This window comes from Barbus barbus, assembly GCF_936440315.1.
Source record: "Barbus barbus genome assembly, chromosome: 31".
Taxonomy (NCBI): Eukaryota; Metazoa; Chordata; class Actinopteri; order Cypriniformes; family Cyprinidae; genus Barbus; species Barbus barbus.
Window position 1 is genome coordinate 796,569 of NC_136759.1, and position 25,933 is coordinate 822,501.

Here is a 25,933-nt window from a genome sequence, read left to right on the forward strand (position 1 = left end):
GGAGACCAGCTCTACGCAAATCAATTGACAGAACAGAACTTGCAGTAGATGCACGAAGCGGAGTCTCTAGAACAGGTTGGTCTTAATTGTGTTGGGTTTCCGGTGGAACGAGGACAGAACGCCCGCGAAGGGCCCGGACGCCATACTGTCCACCGGCTGCCAGGCCTTCAGCAGGTCCTGGGTCTGGACGGTGCTGGGCCACGGTGAGCTCTTGAGGCCCTGATGAATGGAGGGCGAGATGGAGGCGTTGGTGAAGGCAGCCGAGGAGCCTGAGACCGGGCTGGGGCTGAGGCTGCTGGCCCCGGGGCTGCCCATGTTCCCGGAGCCGGGCAGAGACGCCGTGCTGTCAGGCGTCGGGCTGCAGGTCGACTCTTTAGACTCGTCATCTTCAGAGGAAGAGCGGTTCTCACCCGACTTCTTGCCGCCGGAGCCGTTGGCGCCGGCATTTGCTCCTTTGGAGTTGGCGGCGCGTTCCTGTTTACGAAACTTGGCGCGTCGGTTCTGGAACCAAACCTGAGAAAGAAAATACACTCTTAAGAACAAAGGTTCCAAAAGGGGGTTTTCACAGTGATGCCACCAGTTTTGGTTCCCAAAAGAACCTTTCAGTGAACAGTTCTTAAAAGAACCATTTTTTCTTAATGTGAAGAACATTTTAGTAATCTAAAGAACCCTTTTCCACTGTAAATAACCATGGATGGTAAAGGTTCTTTGTGGAACATTAATGCCAATAAAGAACTTTGGTTATGAACTGATCACTGGAAGATTCTTTAGGAACCAAAAATGCCTTTTAGGACCTTTATTTTTTTTTGTGTTTTTTCCACTATAGACTCTTAAAAATAAAGTTTCCAAAAGTGTTTTTTAATATTGATGCCATTGAAGAACCATTTCTGGTTCCCCAAAAAACCTTCCAGTGAATAGTTCTTAAAAGAACCATTTTTGAAGAACAATTTAAAATGCTTCACACTTAAAATAATGGGCATTGGTTGGCATTGGTGGTTCCAAGAAGAATCCATGAAACCTTTTAATACACAAAAGTTAGTTTAGTGGAAAAAACATTCTTTAGATGATTAAAATGCTCTTCACACTAAAAAAATGGTTCTTTTAGGAACTGATCACTGGAAGATTCTTTGGGAACCAAAAATTTATTTTAGGACCTTTATTTTTAAATGTTTTTCCACCATAGACTCTTAAAAATAAAGTTTCCATAAGTGGTTTTTAATATTGATGCCACTTAAGAACCATTTCTGGTTCCCCAAAGAACCTTTCAGTGAAAAGTTCTTTAAGGAACCATTTTTTCTTAGTGTGAAGAACATTTTTAGAACATTTTTTCCACAATAAATAATATATTTTGTGCAATGGATTGATTTCATGGATGTTAAAGGTTCTTGACGGAATGCCAATAAATAACTTTATATTCCAAAAAACAAGTTCTTTATAGTGAATTAAAAAAAATTTTTAACTAAGAAAAAAAGGTAGATTCTGGAACCACACCTGAGGAAGAGCGACGAGCATGAGCATGTGAATCTACACCAAGCTATATAAATATGCTATATAAGTAAAGGTGACTTGACCAAACGCTGATAAATGAAGGGCGTTTTCACAGCCATGCTGTAGAAGAACCATCCTCACAGAACCTTCTGCTGAACAGTTCTTAAAAGAACCATTTTTGAAGAACATTTTAATCATCTAAAAATCCTTCACACTTAAAAACAAAAGGTTCTTGATTGGCGTTGATGGTTCCATGAAGAACCTTTAACATCCATGGAACCTTTGCCTGAAATTCTTTATAGTGGAAAAATGTTCTTCACACTATAAAAAAACCCTGTTCATTAAAGGGTTCTTTGGGGAACCAAAAATGGGTCTTCTATGAAATTGCTGCAAAAACACCCTCCTGGGACCTTTATTTTGAAGTGTTTTCCACTATAAACTCTTTCAAATAACGTTTCAGAAGGTGGGTTTTAACATTGATGCCATAGAACAACCATTTTTGGTTCCCCAAAGAAAAATGGTTCTGTAAAGTACCATTTTTTCTTAGAGTGAATAATATTAAAAAATATATAAAATATATAGATAAAAAATATATAATATATCACTATAAAGAAACTTTTGTGGAATGGACAGATCCCGTAGTTGTTAAAGGTTCTAATCAAAGAAGCTTTATTATTAAGAGTGTGGAACCTGTATATTCCACAAAATACTTTTTTAAATCATCTCCTCACAAATAAAAATAAAATTGGCCCGTCGCTTCTGGAACCAAACCTGAGGAAGAGTGATGTTACAATTCTCTTGAGCATCTACACCAAAAAATAAAGTTCTTTTTTTCCGAAAATATGTCAGAAAAAAGCATTTTTGGTTCCTTAAAAAACCTTTCAGTGATCGGTTCTTAAAATAATGCTTTTTAATTAGTGTGAAGAACCACTCAATCATTTAAAAAACCTTTTTATTCAACCTTATCACCAAGAAACTCTTTTGAGAGAAAATGAAAGGATGTGCCTGTCTGAATGTGAGTTCTGGAAGAGTAAAAAACATTGTGAAGAATATTCATATTTAAGATCAGATTGGTCATTTAGGAACGGCTCATTAATAATCAGTTGTGATTATTTGGCTACAGCTCTTCTAATTGCATTAAAAAAAATCGGTCTGAGATATTTCTCCATAAATCTGTCTTCTTAAAGACAAATGATTTGTCATTTCTCCTGCTGGACTAAACACTTCTGCACCTTCCTTTAGATAAAATGCTGAAATACTGAAAGCTTCTCAGAAATGTTTCTTCTATGGCATCGCTGCGAAACCCCTCTTTATTTCTAAGAGCACAGACTGATTATAGCTGCTATAAATCAATCTAATAAAATCAGATAAATTCATTACATTTGGAAGCGTCTGCGAACAGCGCTGCAGGCAAAAAAGCGAGACCCAGATATTCAAATCAGCCAAAATTCAATTTGTTTTGTTATATTTGTATACGAATAAAAATGCGTATCAATAGCACGATTTTTTTTTTTTTGTATTTTGCATGCATTTATACGCAGAAACGGACTTTGGCTTGCATAAAAACCCCTAAACCTTCTGCGTATCATCTGCAGGCCGAAGTCAGTTTCTGCGCATAAATAGCACGCCGAAAAGGAACAGAGAAACGTGCCACTGAAACGCATTTTTAAAGTAAAGTAAAAAGGCTTCTGAAATCAGTCCTGGAGCTCTGGAGACTCACTTGCACCCGGGCCTCGGTCAGGTCGATCTTCAGCGCCAGCTCCTCACGCGTGTAGATGTCTGGGTAATGCGTCTCCGCGAAGACCCGCTCCAGCTCCTTCAGCTGAGAACTCGTGAAGGTCGTGCGGATCCGCCGCTGCTTGCGCTTCTCGTTCAGACCGGAGGCGTCCGAGAAGAACTTGTACGGAACTGAAAGAGGAACGAAGATCAGTGAATTACAGATGCGAGGAGAGGTTTGTGGCGAAATATGGGAGGCTTGAGCAGAGAAAGAAAGACATGAACTCCTATTTATAACATCGCTTACAAATATATGTCTCTTAAACAATCAGAATCGCGTTTTTCTGCGTTTTATTCTGTAGAAGCGCGTCGAGAAAATCAGTCCCATAAAGTATAAAAATAATATTTGTGGCGTCAGTTTATGAGAGCAGGCTACTTTTAGACTTTACTATTATTAAATTATACATTTTTACTTTTAAATGATAGACTTCCTAATTCTGTGAAAATTCCGTGAATATAATAATTATATTTGGTCTATAATATACCGCACAGAAATATCAGTCGAGACAGGATGAAGTCGTTTCTCGTTTTCATATCCAATAAACGCTCTGTTTAATTATAGATCTGTGGGACATAATTTAATTAATTACTTTAAATGAATTTGCGCGTCAAATTATATAACATAAATTAATTAAATTCAGTCCCATTTAACTCTTAAACTAGAATTCTAGTTTGACTTTGCAACTGGGTATTCTGCTATACATATCTGAAAGACAATGTATTCCTTTATTTCATAATTAAATGAGCTTTATATTTTAAAAAAAGAACAAATAGTTTTAGGAAAACCTGTTCACGGATTCCTGGAACTCAGGGATGCATTTATCATTTGATACCTGATATATTTTACAAGCCACACTGTATATGAGTCCCTGGAGCACAAAAGCAGTCATGAGTAACACAGGTATATCTGTAGCAATAGCCAACAATACATTGTATGGATCACAATTATACATTTCTCTTTTATGACAAAAATCATTAGGATATTAAGATCATGTTAAGATATTTTGTACATTTTCTACTGTAAATATCTCAAAACTTAATTTTTGATTAGTAATATGCATTGCTAAGAACTTCATTTGAACAACTTTAAAGGTGATTTTCTCAATATTTAGATTTTTTTGCACCCTCAGATTCCAGATTTTCAAATAGTTGTATCTCAGCCAAATATTGTCCTATCATAACAAACCATACATCAATGGAAAGATCATTTATTCAGATTATTGACCTTTATGACTGGTTTTGTGCTCCAGGGTCACATATATAAAGAGTTTAAAGCTCCTGTGTGACATTTTTTGATCTAACTGTGTGTGATTTGCGTGGTGTGTGTGTGTTACCTGTGCTGTAAGGCGCGGGCTGGTGCTCCCTCAGCGCGCCCAGAGTGCAGCTGGCGGAACCGAGCGGAGCGCATCCCGGATTGGAGCTGAAGCCGGTTCGGATCGGGTTGTACTGGAACGTGTTGGCCTGACTGCACGAGTTAAAGTCCGCGTACGCCGACGCCTCCATCGCCGCCATGCACGAGTCATACGTGTTCAGATACGAGTAATCCATTTTGTACATGTGGAGCGCGGACGGAGACGCGAAAGCTCCGGTTGCGGCGTCAAACTCCAGCGGAACGCGTGGCTTTCTCGCGGTATCCAGCGCGTGTCTCTCGGTGCCGGTGTTCCGGTGCTCTGCTGCGGCGGGCGGCTCGCGGTGTGTTTATAATAAAGTTGGTGTCCGGGAGACAATGGCGAGGCGGTGGTCTCTGTTTGCATGACAATGTCTCAGCGCTGAACGCCTCCTCCCCTCTGCTCCTCCATGCATCTCTAATGCACCTCCGCGTTAACCCTTTCCATCATCATGGTCAGTTTCCTTCTTTATATTTGCTCCTTTCAAATCTCCTCTTTCTGTGTTTACACTCTTAAAAATAGAGGCTCTTCACAGCGATGCCATAGAAGAACCATTTTTGGTTCCACAACGAACCATTGAGTCAAAGGTTAGGTTACACTGCCATTGTTACAGTGTTATACATTTAAGTACTGAGTAATATTAATGTAGCTACTTACTATAGGATTAGTAACAATTTATTGTTATTATAATAGTAAGTACATGTAACGTGTAACAAGGACACCTTAAAATAAAGTGTTTCTTCTTACCTTTTTATAATCTGAAGAACCTTCTTTCGCCACAAAGAAGCTTTTGTGGAACAGAAAGGTTCTTCATATGTTAAAGGTTCATTTAGACCAAAAAGGTTCTTCTATGGCATCTTGAAGCATCTTTATGTTTAAGAGTATTCCGTTCAGCGTGCGCAGATATAATTTTAAATAAATGACTATTAATGGCTATTAAGACTAATGTCATTAGGGCGAGAATGGGCGAGTTTTCGAGAGCAGACGCATTCTAGCTCACGCTAAATGAATTGTGGGACTGTTTTATCTTTAATGTGGCTCTGGTTGGTATAGTGTGAGAGGAAGTTTAATTTGATTGCAGGAATAATGGCCTTTATTTAAGACCGCACGCGAGTTGATCAGGACAGACACATGTAGACTTTAGACGCGGAATAAAATCAAATAAACGTGAGTTCAGATGAAATTTGAATGAATGTCGCGTTGCTTTTGTTCGTTTATTCGCCGTGTTTTCATCAGAAAGGACGCGCGCGTCTCTTGAAGGAAACCTGCTGCTCACGATCACGCGCATCTGTTTGCTGTCAGTCACTATTACACACCACAAATCTCCAGAAATCATTTGATCTGAGAGTTAAAAGTGATGCACCCACGAAAACTCCCTCCTCCAAAATAAAAAAACACATTAAAAAATAATTAGAAATTATCCATGCAGTTATAGCCACATTATCTTTCTTTACATGATCACTTTGCTTCTTTATGAATTCCTAATATTTAATCAAACAACAATTAACATTTAGCAAAAAAATCGGTTACACTTTATTTTGATAGACCACTTTAGACATTCTACTAACTATAAGTAACTTTGCAACTACATGTGTACTAACTCTCAGAGTAGACTGTTAGGGTGGGTTTAGGGTTAGTAGAATAAGTTGACATGTAGTTGTAAAGTTACTTACTGTTAGTAGAATGTCTAAAGTGGACTATCAAAATAAAGAGTTACCTAAAAAATCACATTCAAAATTATGCAATAATAATCGCATTAAACAGGAAACCTGTTATCAAATTAGGGACAAAATGCATTTGTATGTAAATGCGCCATATTTTTGCCATATGTGTCCCTGCAGCACAAAAGCAGTCATCAGTAACACGGGTATATCTGTAGCAATAGCCAACAATACATTGTATGGATCAAAATTATACATTTCTCTTTTATGACAAAAATCATTAGGATATTAAGATCATGTTCCATGAAGATATTTAGTAAATTTCCTACCGTAAATATATCAAAACTTAATTTTTGATTAGTAATATGCATTGCTAAGAACTTCATTTGAACAACTTTAAAGGAGATTTTCTCAATATTTAGATTTTTTTGCACCCTCAGATTCCAGATTTTCAAATAGTTGATTCAGCTTTCAGATGATACATAAATCTCAATTTCACAAAATTAACCTTTATGACTGGTTTTGTGCTCCAGGGTCACATATGTGTCAAGGAACACGGATTCGTTTCAGGTGTTCCTTTGACTTCTGACCCTGCAAGCAGCGGGAATCTGCGCGGTTATCCCGGAGCGGAGCGGCGCGGCGCGTCACGGCGCATTTGGCTGATTTCTGTTGCGCGGCGGTGGCGGAGCTGACGCGCCCTTCAGACTCCATCCATCAGCGGCCGCATCATGCGCATCATCCGCGCGGATTAACGTCTGCACCGGGACGCGACGATAAACGCACGCCTGCAACAAGTCACCACGGATCCCGAGTGAAGCCTTCAGCATCTCCGTGAACACCTGAGAGAGAGGAGCTCAGCATCTCGCTCAGGCCTTCAAAGATTTATTCAAAGCAAACATGAAATATAGCGTGCAAATGAACAGATATTAGAATATAATGTTATTAAACAAATACCAATCAAATAAAGCAAAGAAAAACACAAATAAACAAAAGCAGAAACGAATTAATTAAATGGACTACTTGCAAATCAAGTCACCGTTAATTTGGCATTTTAGATTGTGTAATGAAATATATAAGACATAATAGAAACGGACAATGTATTATATTAAACTTAATTTGATTAATGGACATTTACATGCATAATTAATAATTATATGTTTATTATAATGTGTTGATTTATTAGTATTAGATATTAATTATAATTGTATAATATGCACTAATGACACTCGGCAGGTCAGTATATATATATAGGGGGAAGAGTTTATAGTCATACATTTAAAATGGATCCATTAAATATATGTATAATGTATCCATTTTAATTGTATGACTATAAACTTTTTTCCCTAGAAAAAATGACCTTATAATAAAATAAGTAAAGATAAGAATAAGGTTCATTAGTTAACATGAACCAAGTATGAACAATACTTCAGCATTTATTAATCTTAGTTGATGTTAATTTCAACATTTACTAATGCTTTATTAAAATCAAAAGTTATGATTGTGAATATTAGTTAAGGCACTGTGAACTAACATGAACTAACAATGAATGACTTTATTAATAAATAGTGTAATAAATGTATTGTTCGTTGTTCGTTGATCATAGTTAATACACTAATGGAACCTTACTGTAAAGTGTTACCACAAAATACAACGAGGTTACACTTTATTGTAAGGTGTCCTTGTTACAGTGTAATTATACATTTAAATACTGAGTAATATTAATTAACTATATGTAGGCTATTTACTAGGGTTAGGGTTACTTGCATGTAATTATGGATACTTTATTGTTATTATAATAGTAAGTACATGTAACGTGTAACAAAGACACCTTAAAATAGTGTTACTGGGTTACATTTTATTTTAAGGTGTCCTTGTTACAGTGTAATTATACATTTAAGTCTCGTGAAAATGCGTATAAATAGTACGCCAAATACAAACAGAAAATCGTGCTGCTGATGCGCAGAAATGGACTTTGGCGTGCCCATAATACTCAGCTCTCGCGTGCATATGATACGCATTTAATCCATACCCCGCCAAAGTCCATTTCTGCGTATAAATACTACGCCAAATCGGAACAAACTCGTGCTATTGATACGCCTTCATGAGATCGGGTTGTTTGTACTGAATAGCATATGTTTGGTGTCGTTTAGACCCGTAATTCGCATGGAAACCATAAAGACGCGTGGTTTTCTCTGGTGCCACCCGCTTTCAGACGGGTCACCGGAGCCATGCGACGCGTCTCATCCGATCCCGATCCTTCATCCTCTCTCTCTCTCATCAATCTCTCTCTCTCATTAGCTCAATCTGCATTCAGCAGTGATCGGTCACCGGGAGACGCGCGCCTCGCTTTAATGGCCCGACCATCGGATGCGATTACTGTCAGCCAAACCAAACCAACCCAAACACAATTCAATTAGTCCCCCCGCTTTTCATTTCTTTATTTATTTCGTGCTCGGAAAATACCTTTTTTGTGATGGCAAAGCAAAATATGAGTGTTTTAAAACTATGGCTAAATTAATGGATCTTAGTAAGTGAGTGCAGTAAGTGCACTGGTTAGTGTAGGCTAACTATCGATCACCAGCGCGCATGCCAGAATCCACTCGCGCTTTAAAAAATGAAAAGCACTGAGCTGTCAATCACAGCTCTCACCTGTCAATCACAGCATCTCTCGCAGACCCCCGTCTGTTATTTACACAAGCGCCATGAATGAGAAAGAGCCTCGTTACTGTTTCCGTTAATCGCCAATGAATTTTAAAGGTGCCGGTCTGGTCGGATCGGGTCGGGTCGGATCGGATCGGGTCGGGATTAGAGCCCATTTTCAAGACAAACACTCGGATTTGAAAGTCAGATGCGAGCGCGAGGCTTTGAAGAGATTAGCGGGTGTGTGTGCAATGCTTTACACTTCTCCAGCAAACACACACCCGACTCCTGATTCGCCTCTGCAAATACACCACAGAAACAGTTTCAGGCCAGATTTACACCCTCCAGATCCCGTGTTTGAGATGAAGGAATCTGTTCAAATCATCTGCAGACACGCATTTATTACCGTCTCTTCTATGTAAAGACATAAAACGGGCAATAAATAATTAGCAATATAGTCTGTTCTGTCCACATGAATGATAACAATATAGCACTCTAGAAAGTAAACGTTCTTTACTGGCATCGATGGTTCCATTGAGAACTTTTAACATGCATTGCACAAAAGGTTCTTTATACTAGAAGGTGGTTCTTATTTAAATGTTCTTGACATGAATAAAAATGGTTGTTTTAAGAACTGATCACTCAAACGCTCTCTCGGGAACCAAAAATTGTTCTTCTATGAGTTACTGCAAAAAATGTTTTTTTAAATAATTTAACAATTATTAAATTAGTATCTTCAAAAACAAATTGCGCGCCCCAAAACCATCGAAGGTTACTGACGGACTGCGTTTATTAAGTAAATAATCCAGAAAGACCTTTAGTTCTGTTCAGTGGCACGAATGCATTCTTTTATTTCCTATATACGCATTTATCAGAAATAAACCTCCTGGAACTGAATCTGACCATATAACTACCATATCAACTATTCTCTAACATGCACAATTGTACGATCTTTTTTTCCCCAGACGCTTTGAATCGATTAATTTCAATAATCATAAAAGTGTCTAATAAACGAATACATATACAGGCCTATGTTAGAATATTATGAAATACATCAAACGTTAGACAAAACCAAACAGGACTTCGTTGTATATTAAATATCTGAGGCTTTTTATTTATTTTATTTATTTATTTTTGACTAAAGAACGTTTACATACATTTTTGTTAAACAAACAGAAAAAAGAGCCAGTTTCCTACTGATGCATGTTTATGAAACATCAAAAATAGCGTCATATTCAGTGGTTGCTGATGGAGTGTGTGTGTGTGTGTGTGTGTGTGTGTGTACATGTTTATGTGGTTTATGAGGACACAAATGTGTATAATGACATGGGTATGACAGAGGTATTACAATATGAAGGTGGTTTATGAGGACACTGCCTATGTCCCCGTAATTCAAAAGGCTTAAAAAACATACTAAATGGTGTTTTTTTGAAAATCTAAAAATGCACAAAGTCTCCTGTGAGGGCTAAGTTTAGGTGTAGGGTTGGTGTAGGGCAATAGCACACACAGTTTGTTCAGTATAAAAACCATTACGCCTATGGAGAGTCCCCATAAACCACAAAAACCAACATGTGTGTGTGTGTGTGTGTTTCTGCTGGAGTGTGTGTGTGTGTGTGTTTCTGCTGGAGTGTGTGTGTGTTGTGGCAGCAGCTGGAGAGGCTGTAATGGACAGAAGCGTTAATCAGATCAGGGCTCCGGGGCCCCGCGCGCTCAGAGCCCGACACAACCGGCGCTGCGCGGGACCTGTGCAAACTTAATCAAATTACACTCTCCTCTAAACTAATTAGCCGGCAATCTGCCACGCGAGCTGTCCCAGAGCAAGCTTTGAATTAGGCAGAATGGATTTTTCCCCTAGTCTTTCAAAAAAGAGACAGAAGACAGAAGAGAAGCTGCTTGCGCTTTTAGGGCTCTTTTATTTCCCTCTTACGTTCATCTGAGAGGAACGACTGTGGCGCGTCACGGTTCCAGTGCTGTTTCTGGACATGTGCGGCGCACAGATGTTCTTGTTGAAATATCACGGGGAATGATGGGAACAGTAGCGTTCAGTTACAGCAGCAGGTAACAGACACCTGATATTATATCCGCCCTCAAACACTAATGCACTCCACTGCGCATATGTGCTCAGACATTACGCAGTAAGTGTCCTATTGCTTTCATGAAACTGATTTAGCATGAACGCATCCGCACGCTCGCAACACAGCGCTTCAAACAAGACAACAGACCAGAACGAATCGGTGAAGATGAAATGAAATGCACTGAAGAATGCACGCTAAACTAGGCTATATATGATTCTGTAGAGTCGTGTAGACGAAACACAAGACTGAACTCTAGCGCTCCAGATGCATCATAAATAACAATAATAAAGCATAATAAATAATAGTTCTGGAGCAGAAAGAATTCATATCAAGCAATATTCAAACATTACATATGAAAGAATAAATCAAATTGACAAATTGTCTCTTGTCAAAATCACACATTTTTAAGAGCTCTCTCTCTCTAGGCTATTATTTAACAAAAATGTTGCTGATGAAGTTATGAAACATTATTTCTGAATGTTCTGAACGGTCAAAACATCCTTTTATTGAATGTTTTTTTCTTTGTTATTCAAACAGGAACATCACATTGTGCAAACATTATGGGAAAGTTACATTTGAATGTTCTCTGAAAGCAGTAACTAAACAACTGAAATGTTTCAGAAATAACAATGTTTTTGTGCTAATGTTTAGAGAAGGTTATTATAATTCTGAATGAATGTGAGAAGGTTCTCTATCTGTCTGTCTCTCAGTGTAATTTCTCATCTCTCAGATGCAGAGCTACAGGACTGTAAATGATAAATCAATAATTCTCTGTGTTCCTGCAGGTTTGTCCGCTGGGACTCGAGGAGAAGAGAGAAGAGAGAGAGCAGCAGCCGTTAAAAGACATGGACACACACGTTAATGGACGAGACGTTCACGGCTGTGTGTGTGTGTCGGATCAGTTCAGACTCTGATAGAGGATCATCATTACACACACACAGGCATTGCCACGAGTGTGTGTGTGTGTGTGTGTGAGACAGTAATGAAAGCTGTCTGTCTCTCTCTCTCGGTGTATAATTGAATTGGACTGTTTTAGAGGCTGGAGGAGATTCTCTCAGTAACATGAGATCTGCTGCTGCAGCATCTTCTCAAACACACCTCTGAACTCATTCACCCTTCTATTATTCTCAAATAGACTTCTACAATATCTTTCAACTTTGGGTTTTCCTCTCTTATTAAATGCTTTATTTTGATTCGTTCCCTTCAAATAAACATTTGCTGTTTTACTTCTGTGTATCTCATGCATTCACTTGAGGTTACACTTTATTTTACGGTGTCCTTGTTACAGTGTAATTATACGCTTAAGTACTGAGTAATATTAATTAACTGCATGTATTTGCTGTATGGTTATGGTTAGGATGAGGAGTTGGTTACATGTAATTATGCATAACTGAATGTTATTTCTATAGTAAGCACATGTAATGTGTGTATTAAATAAAGTGTTACCCAGTTTACATTTAATTTTGGTCTTAAGTCAAGGCCCCTTTATTTCTACAGAGCTTTATACAGTACAGATTATTTTAACGCAGCTTTACATTAATAAATAGGAAAATAACAGAATCAATGCTGTAAACTTCATCAAATACGACACAAATTCAGATTCTGCTGTAAAGCAGCTCTCAAAGACAAAACAGTCATTACTCAGATCAAATGTGACCCTGGAGCACAAAACCAGCTGGGGTCAGTTTTATAAAATTGAGATTTATAAATCATCTAAATAATTTCTCCATTGATGTATGGTTTGTTATGATAGGACAATATTTGTCTGAGATACAACTATTAGAAAATCTGGAATCTGAGGGAGCAAAAAAATATAAATATTGAGAAAATCTCCTTTAAAGTTGTTCAAATGAAGTTCTTAGCAATGCATATTACTAATCAAAAATGAAGTTTTGATATATTTATGGTAGGAAATTTACTAAATATCTTCATGGAACATGATCTTAATATCCTAATGATTTTTGTCATAAAAGAGAAATGTATAATTTTGATCCATACAATGTATTGTTGGCTATTACTACAAATATACCTGTGTTACTCATGACTGCTTTTGTGCTGCAGGGTCACATATCACTTCATGCTTTGTTTTCATCTATAAAAAGCAAATGGCAGATAAAATTTAATCAAAATAAACAAACCCCAAACAACCTGCAGTTCCCCAAAAGACTCCAGTGAATGATTCTGATATGAGAAGACGGACATTAATGAAGCATTCAAAATACTGCAAAAGCACTGAAATCATTGAAGTTTGTAATCATTGAAAGGACTGACCAAAGTTTTGCCAACTGCAACACACACACACACACTTTGTATTGAGTGTGTGTTGTGGGAGGTCCGGCGGGCAGCAGGGCTGTGTTTTACGATGCTAATTTCATCCCCACAGGAAGAGACTGAATCCCTACATGTGTAAAGAAGGATGCAGAGAAAAGGAGGAATGTGTGATGCATTCCTCCTCCTGCATCACTCGCTCACACACACACACACACACATTTTTAAACACATTCCCGCTGCATGTTTCTTGTATGTTCATGTGTTTGACTACGACCCACAGAGATCCCGACATTCCTCAACTAAACCTGGTCAAAGAACAGCTGTCAGTCGAGAGAGATTTGACTTTCTCAGCTTTATTTAGCTTTGTGTACAAGAATAATAAAATAATAACTTGGTTTGCAGTTAAACATGTAAATGAGTGAACCTGCAAGAAACACAAAACACTGATGTTTTACACAAAAGCACCTGAAGATTCTCATGTTTCTGGACTTTATCGATGCAGTTTCTCTTCTAAACACTTGAATCATAAGAAACTGGGTTTTTTATTGTGGTTAAAATCAACATGCCAACCAATTTTGCTTCTGTAATTTTACATAGATTTAAAGTTTAACTCAATTTTTAAGACAAAATGCAGAGCAGGACTGATTTATTTTCTCCACGAGGAAACTGATGTGAATGACATGATCAATGACGTCAGATGAACAGAAACAGTGTTTTAGACTGTGATTCAGATTATGAAGACATTATTTACAATAAGGTCTCATTAAGGTCTTCGCTAACTTTAGTTAATCTATTAACATGAATTAACAGTGAGCAATATATACTTTAGATTTTCAATTTTTGTTAATGTTAGTAAATAAAAATACAAGGTCACTTGTTCACATTTCATGTACTTACTATAGTAATAACAATAAATGATGTGCAACTAGACCTAAACCTAACCCTAAGCATATAGGTTATATATATGCGGTTAATTAATATTACTTAGTATTTAAATGCATGAGTACACAATAAAATAAAGTGTAAGCAAATACAATTGCTCATTGTTTGATCGTTATTTGCATTATTAAATAATGGTAACTAACTTTAATTTTAATAATGTATTAGTAAATATTTAATATATATATATATATATATAAAACAATAATATTTAGAATAATGTTTCACTGTATAGTTCTTGTTACCTATATAGTTAAGCAATGTTACCAAAAGTTATTGTTTTTCTTTGGAATAAAGCTGATGAATCATTTACAATAAGCACAAAAACATATCTCCATTTAGATTTCATATTAACAATTTAATCCAAAACTAGTTTTTAAAGTAATACACTTTGATGAAGGCGTTTAGCTGGTGAAAACAAAGAACATTAGTGATCACATGACTTTCTCTTATATATTTTAACTTCTATAAACGCACACATCACTTACTGCTGGTTATACTCTGTATAATTGTGTATGTGACGAATAAAAATCTTGACATCTATATGTCTCTGGAAGCGTGATGGAGATCTGCATTATTACAAACATCATAAAGCTGCTGTGATTTATGTGTGTTATTAATGCTACGGGTATGTCTGCATATGTCATTTTTATGTTTCTGTCAATAATCTGATGTGTGTGTTAGCAGACAAACACCGTCTGTGAGTCTCAGTGATGCCGGTGGGTGTGTGTCACGTCCTCAGGGTTCAGCGGCGGGCGGATGTCCAGTTTTCGGGCGGTGCTGTCTTCACCCACCACCTCCAGACGCAGAGCTGGAGCTCCATCCTTCTCTTGTGCTCCGTCGACGGTCAGACGCAGCGTACAGCCCTTCGGAAGCAGGTCCTGTTCGTACACAGCGGCCAGCTGATTCACCACCCGCCGCTCCACCTAAACAAACAACAAACAGAACATCTAATATGTGACCCTGGAGCATAAAAGCTAAATATATATGAAGTTGCATATCTTCCCCATTAAATTCTTCTAAACGCACAACACCACCGTCAATCACTACAAACAACACCGCAGAGATTTCTGAATGCAAATCCCACTGATCCACATATAAACAGGTCTGGTTTGTTTAACGTTACAATGTAACGGAAGCAGCATCACATCTGCATCCAAGTGAAACAAAGAAACAAATGTAGGGCGGGACTTGGTTCTGTGCAGCAGTTCTTGATTGGATGATGAGATGTGGGTGTGGCAGAAATCATTCTAATATGCTGATTTCTGAGCTCAGTTAATCTCCTGACTGCTGGTATTGATCAGTGATTAGCAGGTATTGATGAGCACCTCGTGTTTGATGGAGCGCGCTCCGTAATGCAGGTTATAGCCTCCCACCAGCAGCTCTAACACGGGACGCTCCCACAGCAGCGTGATGTTGTGTCTCTGCTTGGCCTGAAACAAATACATCAAAACAAAATAACTCCTATTAAATATAATATTATTTGTAATGAAAACTTCATATTTTTTATCATAATTCTAATCATAAAAAATTATGTGCGCATATACACACACACACATATACTCATTTTTAATCTAAGTTAATAATATATATTTATATTATAAAAAAATTATTATAACATAATAACAGCATTATAATACATTATATGTATAACACTTAGTGTGTGTGTATATATATATATAAATAATGTTTTAATAATAATATAATCTATAGTCATTTTAATCAATTATAATTTATAATACTAGTGATATCAAATAACATGTTTAACATTAAAGCTTGTTATTTTTGTCACTGTAACACATCAGATCATGTAGATTTTTATGCTGGTATAAACATTTCAAAGGACACTCGCACACACACACACACACACTCGCACACACAGACAGACAGACACGCACACACACACACACACACACACACACACACACACACACACACACACACTCGCACACACAGACAGCCAGACACACACACACACACACACACACACACATGCACACGCACACACACACTCGCACACACAGACAGACACACACACTCGCACACACAGACAGACACACACACACACACACACACACACACACACACACACACACACACACAGATGTATGACTGAAGGTCTTGAACAAGCGTGTTTGTCCCTGCAGGCAGACGCCTGACTGATATTAAGTTTTATACGTATTTAAATATTTATGAATAGACCACATGTTAACTTCACTAATATGATTACAGTCGTCAGAGCAGCAGGCTACTATTGATCCCGGTGTGTGTGTGCGTGTTTAAAGTCACAGGATTGGCTGGTTTCTGTGTTTCATGTGTCTTCACCTTCTTGGCCCAGTAGTTGAGCTCTTTGCTGACCAGCAGAATGAGTTCAGAGTGACAGAACGGAAGAAAGTAAACGATCTCGTTGATCCTCCCCAGAAACTCGTCCCGTCGGAAATGAGCCTGTAAGCACCAATCAGATCATCCGATGACACATCAGCAACCAATCACTGAGCTCCGGTGAGAAACACACAAGGATTGCGGATTACCTTCAGGATAGGGCGGATCACCTGCTCTTTGAACGTGCTGGAGATAGTGATCTTCTCGCTCTTCTGAACATCTTCTGCAGGAACAGAAGCAGGTCATCAAGCATGACTTTCTTGTAAATGTAAAGTTAAATGTCAGGTGTAATTGCTCACCCAGATTCTCAGCTAGACGCCAGCGGCTCTGCTCCTGAGCTTCCTGTCTCAGCTGCAATGCATGCTGGGCAATTTCATCACTAGCTGCATTAGACGTCATGATGAAGATGGCATCTTTACACTCGATCAGCTTGCCCTTCCCATCAGTCAGTCGACCCTGAACCACAGACACACAAACACCAATCTCATCTGGAAACGGTGTAGAAACTATATAAAACAATAATATTATATATATAATATATTATTAAATAATCCTAATCCTAATTATTATCACAGCTATCAACTATGTTATCACACAGCTCTATATATAATTATATTATCATCCAGCTCTAAATATAAAGTTGGATATATAACTATATTAATCGCATAGCTCTATATATTATCGTCCAGTAGGGATGTAATGGTATGAAAATGTCTTGTTTCTTATATTGAATTTCTTATAATGACCAAAATGATCACGGTTATCAGTTTTATCACGGTATTGTTAAAATGTGCTGGAGATGTTCAAAAAGTACCGACACATAAATCACTTCAAGTTTAATATTTAAAAATCATCAAACAACAAATAAAGTCATTTTTGTTTGCATAATCACTAAAACAATAACATTACCAATGATGTCTGGATTTTAAATGACAATTAGGCTGACAACAGTTTAATAGCATGTTCAAATATCTAATGTAAATGTTTAAATAAAGCTTTGAAAAAGTTTCATTAAAAGGTAAACCTCACATTTCAGACAGTAAATAAAGAAAAGGGTTAAGTCAAATGATAATTGATTAATAATGACTATGTATTTTATCTGCTCCATAAATAATTCTAGATAGCTTATCTGAATTGTTTAAATGTGTAGAATACAGATAAGCTTGTTTTTCATCAACCGGTCAAAATGTACAGCAAGGCATGCAAATACGGTCCGTTTTTGGCCAGACAGAATCTGCTGCACACAGACTGAATGTAAATATAAGTCTCTGTAAATCCACTCTCTGACAGCAGGTGGCGCTGATGGAAAAGCTGAATAACAGCTGTTTCCCGTAAACTCCGTGAACAAAGCAGTATTGCGATTAAGAGCAGTTCCTTTAGGTATTACATGGAGCGAAGATGAAAACAAAATGCCATCAAATCGTTTCTGAAGACAGTCAGAACCTTCAGAGGTACATTCATATAACTAATTAATTCATATATTCATTTGTATAATTCCCTCAGGACTCTTTTAAAACCTCCCAGCTTTTCCGCCCTGTTTTCACTCAAAACGAAACTACTCTGCTGCTGTGAGACTGTTACTGAAAACTCTGCTTTATGCCGGACAGTATTTATTTATCGCGAGTTGTTCAAATCGCAGTAATCGAATACGGTTTTAATGATAATTAAGATATGAAACGGTAATACTAACCGTGGGTAATCAAACCGGTAATCGTTACATCCCTATCGTCCAGCTCTATATATTAAGTTGGATATATAACTATATTATGGTACTAAATCAGTCTGTTCTCACAGATGACTGAGTTTGCTAACGAAGTGAACCTGTACCTCGTCAAAGAGCTGTAACATGATGGTCAGCACATCTGGATGAGCTTTATCCACCTCATCGAACAGAACCACGGCGTTCGGACACTGTTTGAGCTGTTTGGTCAGCTGACCACCTTCTTCATGGCCCACATATCCTGGAGGAGAACCAATGAACTTTGCCACCTGAGAGAGAGGAGAGGAAGACAGAACATAGACATGAAAGACAAAGAAGATGCGAACTGGGCAGATCTGAACTCCAAGGGGATCAACTCAATGATTAGATCAAAACACACACACACACACACACACACGCCCACACCCCATTCATCCAGCCCAGCAGAGTGACAGTGACAGTCCTCTATCAATACAATAAGAGTGTGTGATTGAATTGTGTGTGTTTAGGCTCAGTCTAAGGTCACTGTGTAACAGTGAGACTAAACGGCTTATGAAGGAGAAACACAGGAGAAGAAAACCTCTGTTCAGAGCACAGAGATCCGCTCCTGATAAACCAGAAACAGACTTCTAGACACACAAGCTCAACTTCACACAACATTACTGTATGCAATTCATAACACAAGCATTTGCAGGTACTCCACAGCAGATATTAGTTTAGGTCAAACTTGTCAATTCAATTAAAAAATATATATATTTTAAATGAATAATTTTAAAACAAAAACAATCCAAATAAAGCACTTACTAAAAATGTATTTAATCATAAAAATGTGAAATCAAAATGAATAATTTCAAAATAAATACAAAAAAATTAAATCATAAAAATGTCAAAATAAATAAATAATAGTCAAATAAAAACTACGAAAATAAAACACTTGCAAAAATGAATTAATTCAGACAAATGTATAATATAAACACATATTTAAATAAAAACAATAAAAATAAAACCAAAATGTATTAATCAAAAAATGTCAAATAAAAAGGAATACATTTAAAAAACAAAAACGAAGCAACACTTTACAAAAAATTAGTTAAATATTTTATATATATATATATATATATATATATATATATATCTATATATATATATATCTATATATATATATATATATCTATATATATATATATATATATATATATATATATATATATATATATATATATATATATATATATATAGCTTTTAAGATTTTAATTTTATATATATATAGATTTGTATTTGAATGAGTTTTTAAAATTTTATTAATAAAATGTATACATTTTTAAATATTATTAATATTAAAAATGAAATATTAACTTAAAATCTATAAGGGGATGTCAGGTAAATTTTTGTAAATATCTTTGGCTGTGAACAAGTTTTTGCTGACAAAAACAATTGGGAATCCCTGCTGTAAACATCCTTCTACTGTCTTCTAATTCTCTTTCAGATCAACTGATCTGAGCAATTCAGTTAAACAATCTGAATACTAACACATCTCGTTTAATGGCAGACAAATGCATTTGTTCTTTTTGAACATCTTTCAAAATCCAGTTACTGAGACACTTTGACTGAATTCTGTGCTAAAATTTGTGTCTCACCTCATGTTTCTCCTGAAACTCAGACATGTCCATCCGAATGAAACCCTGTATAAAAGAGCGACAGAATCTTGTAATTTGCCCTTCCCGAGAAGCCAATAATTTCAAAAGAAGGCTTATTTACTGACTGACCTTCTTAATGTCTTTATGCATGTATCGCGCCACCTGCTTGGCCAGCTCAGTTTTACCTGCAAAAACAACAGTCAAACATTTATTTGCTTCTATGCAATTAATTTCATCAAACAATAAAACCAGAAATGCTAGAAATATCACAGCGGTCACGTGACAGACAGAGTTTGACGAAGACGTGAGCAGTTTTGACACATTATGACGCGACTGCAGCATCAGATGCTGAGGTCTATCTGTGAGACAAGATGACTCTTTCCAGTCAGGGAGAGAGATCACTTCATGCCGTGTGTTTATTTTACTGGCGTCTCGTGGCATGCGTGTCCGTCATCTCTCCCTCCCTTCATTCTTCTCTCAGGGTAATGTAGTCTGTGAGAGTAAATATTGCTCTTATGAATTTTAATAAACGCATATATGGTAAGTGGAGGGACTTGTTGAATATTGATGGCGAGTGATCAGACATGCCGCTGGCGATAGGAGAAACGTCTCTTCATCAATCAAAGCGCATGAAACAAACACTCGCGACACTAGATCGTCTCTGTGAGGCTCTGTGTGTTTATGCTTATGCTCAAAACTTGAGTGCATTTCATTTAAACAGAGACAGCACAGGTAACAGTTAGATAACAAATAGATTTCATATTTTCCACAGTTTAATCACAGTACATTAAGACACATAAGTTTTGTATGAATTGTTTAAATACGCAAATTATGCAATATTGAATTAAATATGAACTAATTTGCACAAATTTACACAAAATAGATCTGAACACCAGATAATGCTAGGTGCAAACATTTATAGAGGGGATTTTAGATATCTGTTTTTATCACTCCATAAATCAGAAAATACAGTCAATAAACAGAAAAAAAATGCATTTTCACTATGTTTTTAGGAATAAAATATTGTATAAATCAGTGTGAATGATATAAGAACAAACCCCTTAGTAAAAACCTTCAGAATATAGATAGAAATAAAACTCTAAGTTTTGGAGTATCTCATTTTGAGAAACGGCCTTTAAAGAGATATATATTGTAATTGAAATTTACAGATGCAAATAGATTAAGTGCAATAATAAAAACCACGTGAATGATATATGAACAAACTCCTCAGTAAATACCTTCACATTATAGATAGGAATAAAACTCTAAGATTTGGTGAATGTAAGTGATACAGAAGTGGAGAAAAACTCATAACATTTAAAGATGTGTGTTTTTGCCATGTTTTTAGGGAAAAAATGTTGTATAAATTCGTGTGAATGATATATTAACAAACCCTTCAGTAAAAACCTTCAGAATATAGATAGGAATAAAACTCTAAGATTTGGTGTATGTAAGTGCTGCTGAAGTCTAAAAACAAATTCAAGAAAACAGCCTGTCCATGTATAAATATGCATTGTAATTGAAATCTACAAACGTAAATAGATTAAGTGCAATAATAAAAACCACGTGAATGATATATGATCAAACTCCTCAGTAAATACCTTCAGAATATAGATAGGAATAAAACTATAAGATTTGGTGAATGTAAGTGCTGCTGAAGTGAAAAAACAAATTCTTAACATTTAAAGATATGTATTTTTGCCGTGTTTCTAGGGAAAAATGTTGTATAAATTCGTGTGAATGATATATTAACAAACCCTTCAGTAAAAACCTTCAGAATATAGATAGGAATAAAACTCTAAGATTTGGTGAATGTAAGTGCTACAGAAGTGAAAAAACAAACTCTTAACATTTAAAGATATGTATTTTTGCTGTGTTTCTAGGGAAAAATGTTGTATAAATTCGTGTGAATGATATATTAACAAACCCTTCAGTAAAAACCTTCAGAATATAGATAGGAATAAAACTCTAAGATTTGGTTTATTTAAGTGCTGCTGAAGTCTAAAAACAAATTCAAGAAAACAGCCTGTCCATGTATAAGTATGCATTGTAATTGAAATCTACAAACGCAAATAGATGAAGTGCAATAAAATAAACACTTAAATGTGTATTTAGGATGTTTTCTTTCCACTAGTCTGAAAGAAGACATCTTGAAGTGTCTTGCATCAAAAAAACCCCCCAGAAAGTCGTCGACTGACGTGTGGTAAAGAATCATACGGTGTGACCGCAGGAAGTAGATCATGCAAGAGGCCTGTCTGACTCCACAACTGAACGCGTTTATGTTCATCACGTACACATAAATGACAGATCTGGTGAATAAACGCATCTATGAATTTTATATTAGACTGTAAATCACTTCTGATGGGAGAATTTTACAAAACTCCTTTGTGACTACTTGAAAAGAAACGCGCTTGTGCATCTGGATGAACAACAAAACAAACCAAGATTTGCATTTATGCATTTAACAGATGCTTTTATTCCCAAAAAGAGACTTATAAGATACAGGGTTAATATTGTTGGGAAAAGAAAGAAGTTACCAATTCCAGATGAGCCCAGGAAGAGGAAGACGAGGGGATGCTCTTCATCGTACCAGCCGTTCTCCTTCCTCCTAATAGCTGTGGAGAAAAACAGACAATAATTAACTCTAGACAGACAGACAGACGGTAATGAGAGGAGGACCGACAGACCAGACGAGAGCAAACGCTTTTAAAAAATAAGACAAAGAGTGAGGGAAGACAGAATGACGGAGAGAGAGACAGACGAGAGCGAGACAGGCCTCTCTGCACCATTAGACACACACTAATTTCATTACGCTGCTGCAATGCTGGAGCAACTAAATCAGGTTAGAATAGATCCAGCAGAGACACGGCACGATAACACACGCTCACCATGGCAACCAGCGCATGTGTGTGTGTGTGTGTGTGTTCATCCTCTGCCGCTAGTGCTGATCTGATGTGCGTATGTGTGATCATCAGACGTCATTACAGCAGATATGTTTGTGTTATCTGTGTTGAGCTGCGTACAAACAATCATTCAGTTGTCTTTAAAGTAACAGCATCACACACTCATTTATTCAGCTCTCTAAATGGGTTCATTCCACAGACTTCTATTGTTTTTATATACAGCTAGTCATAAATACTAAAACCTAACAATAACCCACACACTGACCCTAACAGAAAACTTACTGCATTTTTACTCTTTTTAAAGAAAACTTGTTTAGTTCTCAAGATATGGTTAAGTAACTGTAACATGTAAGTTGTTATTACTGGATAAATATAATTTATAGAGACTGTTAGAGAAGATGTGATATCTTACAGATGAACAAAATGAGACATTTCCAGGCCTGGAAATCACAATTTTAATTTTTAATATTTCAGGCTTTCTATGATCAGGTCTAACTGTGGTAAAAATCAAATATATTACTTTTTATAAAACAGCAAAATGATAACACACACTCATACTTAATAAAGATACATTTATTAACAATAATAATTGAAATAATTAGCTATTCTGCCAAGTATAAAGATAATTAACATAACTATAACTGCATGTTCACAGTAAGATAAAACAATACACCTGTAAGAACACACAACGATCTTAAATATTAGGTAAAATGGAACATTTTAAATTTAGTAAATGTTCAGTGATGACTGAAATGTATTATTCGGCAATTACAAATAAATATAAATTGAATATAAATAAATATCCCCTGTCGTTTTAGATGAAATATGCATTCATTGTAGTTCATTTAGTGCACACACTCACAGTTATGAGACAGATGGAGCTGATAACTGTATCTGTTGATTCACATCAGTGTTATTACAGTATACTGAGATACTATTACAGGTTTTATTCATATTTTGAATTAGTTTATATATTATGATTTGACTTTAATTTCAGTAAAAATTTTAGCAATTTTGTTGTATTTGTGATTTTTATTAGTTTTAGCTTTAAAAAAAAATTTTTTTTTTAGTTATTTTTGTACATCAAGTTAAACTAAATGAAAATACTAAATGCTAAAAAGTTTTTTATTTATTTATTTTTAAGCAATGTTTTTTGTTTTAGATGTAGGTTTCAGATTTAGTTAAAATTTCAGATCAGATGAAATGTGGTTTGGTCTTTATGTGTGTTTTGGTCTAGATGCATTTTTTTTTTTTTTTTTTTCCTATTTTATTATGAACTGTTTACTTTCTGACTGACTAGAAAAATGAATGCACAAAAAGAGAAGTACATTTATAATTAAGTATTTCTATCAAGACAACCTACTGTCAATTCTAGATCATCCACAGTGTGTGTTTGTCTCTAAACAATAACACACACAGAGCATCCTGTCACTCTTAGTACACACACTGTCCTTCCGGAGACAGAACATTTCAAAGGCACCAGGACGTCTCACTCACACACACACACACACACACACACACACACACGTGTGCAGTGATGTATGTGTAGCGTGATGCTCTCTGTGTCTCGGGACGGAGGACTGTAATGACATTAGTGAAAATAATCACCACCAATAACCTTTAGCCCTGAGAGCAAAACCCAGAATCAATCCACAGCTTGCTGTGTGTGTGTCGTTTCACATTTGTCTCCAACTTAACTGTTTGACTGTGTTTGAGTGTGAAAGAAAAAAAAATTAAACAATGCATGAATAATAAAATCATCAACATTTTAATGCATGACAGCTAGGGGTGGGCAATATGACCTAAATCTTATATCACAATATGAATAATTGCATTTTATAATAACGATAATATAATCACAATATAGTTATTTTTGCAGGAAATCAGGTTAAATTAAGGACAAATTAAGATTTGTTAATGTTTTTGAAAATTCAGCTTTGCATCATTGGAATAAATAACATTTTATAATATATTCACAAAGAAAACAGTTCTTTTAAATTATAATAATATTTCACAATATTATTGCTTTTATTGTATTTTTTGATCAAATAAATGCAGCGTTAGTGAACAGAAAATTCTTCTTTCAGAAACATTATAATTATTCCAAACTTTTGATTGGTAGTATTCATTACGTTCACTAAAGACATAACCAATAAATACTCTCTAAACGGGCATTTAGACATGGCTTTGTGAGTATTTGATCATTTCAGTGCTATAAACCAACAAATATCTACCGTTTTTTTTGCATCTACTTGTAAAAAGTCAGGTTATGAAAGTTAAAGGTTATTATCGTTAACTAAAACTAAAATCATAAAAAATGTTGTTACCTGAAATAACAAACTGAAATTAAATATAAAAAAGAACTATTTCTCATTTTATTTTAGTGTAAAATAAATCAAATAATAATAAATAATAGATAAATAAAAATGAATAAATATAATGTAAAATTTATAAAATACCAAAACAACAAATTATCTAAAATTAAAGTGAAAACAGAAAATATAAAAATAAGGAATTCAAATAATTAAAAAACTACAGTATATAAATGCTAAAATAGCACTGGTTCAAGTTGATCAAATGCACAAGAGCAGCTTCAGTGCATCAGATCATTCAAATATATTCAGAGGTTATGTATGCAGAAGTGTGTGTGTTTAATTGCAGCAGAAGCAGCGCACACGCGTGTGTCTGTGACTCAGGCCGATGTATTCACTATATCAGCTCTCACAGATCAATAACGCTGGTTTTATCACAGTGCTGATGGGATCCAATTGCTTTCGGGACAATTTGCCACAGCAATAACTGTCCATTTATCAAATCAGAGGCAGAGATTGGGCTCACTAAAGCATCACTATTTCCTCTGCTGTCTCTCTCTATCTATCAAGGACAGCTGTCTCACTATTGATGGACACGCAGAACAGAGATCTGCGAACGACATGCAAAAACACTCAGAAGAGCTGCTGATCAAAAACAGGCTTTTGGTAACTTTGCAAACATTCACAAACCTACCAGTGTTTGGAAATAAATAATAATAATAATTTTGTTATGATCTTTTTTGTAAGTTGCATTTTATTATT

At 36.0% G+C, this 25,933-nt stretch overlaps 2 protein-coding genes across 4 annotated transcripts in view; both read right to left on the reverse strand.

Moving 5' to 3' along the window:
- Window positions 1-66: 66 nt before the first annotated feature.
- Window positions 67-4,821, reverse strand: LOC306851150 (paired mesoderm homeobox protein 2A-like; the record flags this gene model as incomplete). Of its 2 annotated transcripts, none has more annotated exons than XM_079387274.1 (3): window positions 67-567; window positions 3,215-3,396; window positions 4,599-4,821. In XM_079387274.1, the coding sequence occupies 3 exons, from the start codon at window positions 4,819-4,821 to the stop codon at window positions 67-69; spliced, it is 906 nt and encodes a 301-aa protein (XP_079243400.1). The 2 variants fall into 2 exon arrangements, with proteins under 2 accessions (XP_079243400.1, XP_079243401.1); XM_079387275.1 differs by having other exon boundaries at window positions 67-513; window positions 3,209-3,396.
- A 9,751-nt stretch (window positions 4,822-14,572) lies between these two features.
- LOC306850958 (mitochondrial disaggregase-like) overlaps window positions 14,573-25,933 on the reverse strand; it is a 44,828-nt gene continuing 33,467 nt past the window's right edge. Inside the window, exons 8-16 of one of the 2 annotated variants that reach the window (XM_079386939.1) lie at window positions 22,494-22,571; window positions 20,086-20,141; window positions 19,957-20,001; window positions 18,448-18,609; window positions 16,920-17,076; window positions 16,770-16,843; window positions 16,564-16,683; window positions 15,567-15,671; window positions 14,573-15,164 (exon numbers count right to left, since the gene is read on the reverse strand). In XM_079386939.1, coding sequence (XP_079243065.1) covers window positions 14,946-15,164; window positions 15,567-15,671; window positions 16,564-16,683; window positions 16,770-16,843; window positions 16,920-17,076; window positions 18,448-18,609; window positions 19,957-20,001; window positions 20,086-20,141; window positions 22,494-22,571 — 1,016 coding nt within the window. In that variant the 3' untranslated portion in view covers window positions 14,573-14,945. The remainder of the gene's footprint in view (window positions 15,165-15,566; window positions 15,672-16,563; window positions 16,684-16,769; window positions 16,844-16,919; window positions 17,077-18,447; window positions 18,610-19,956; window positions 20,002-20,085; window positions 20,142-22,493; window positions 22,572-25,933) is intronic. The other variant, XM_079386940.1, reaches the window with a different exon arrangement.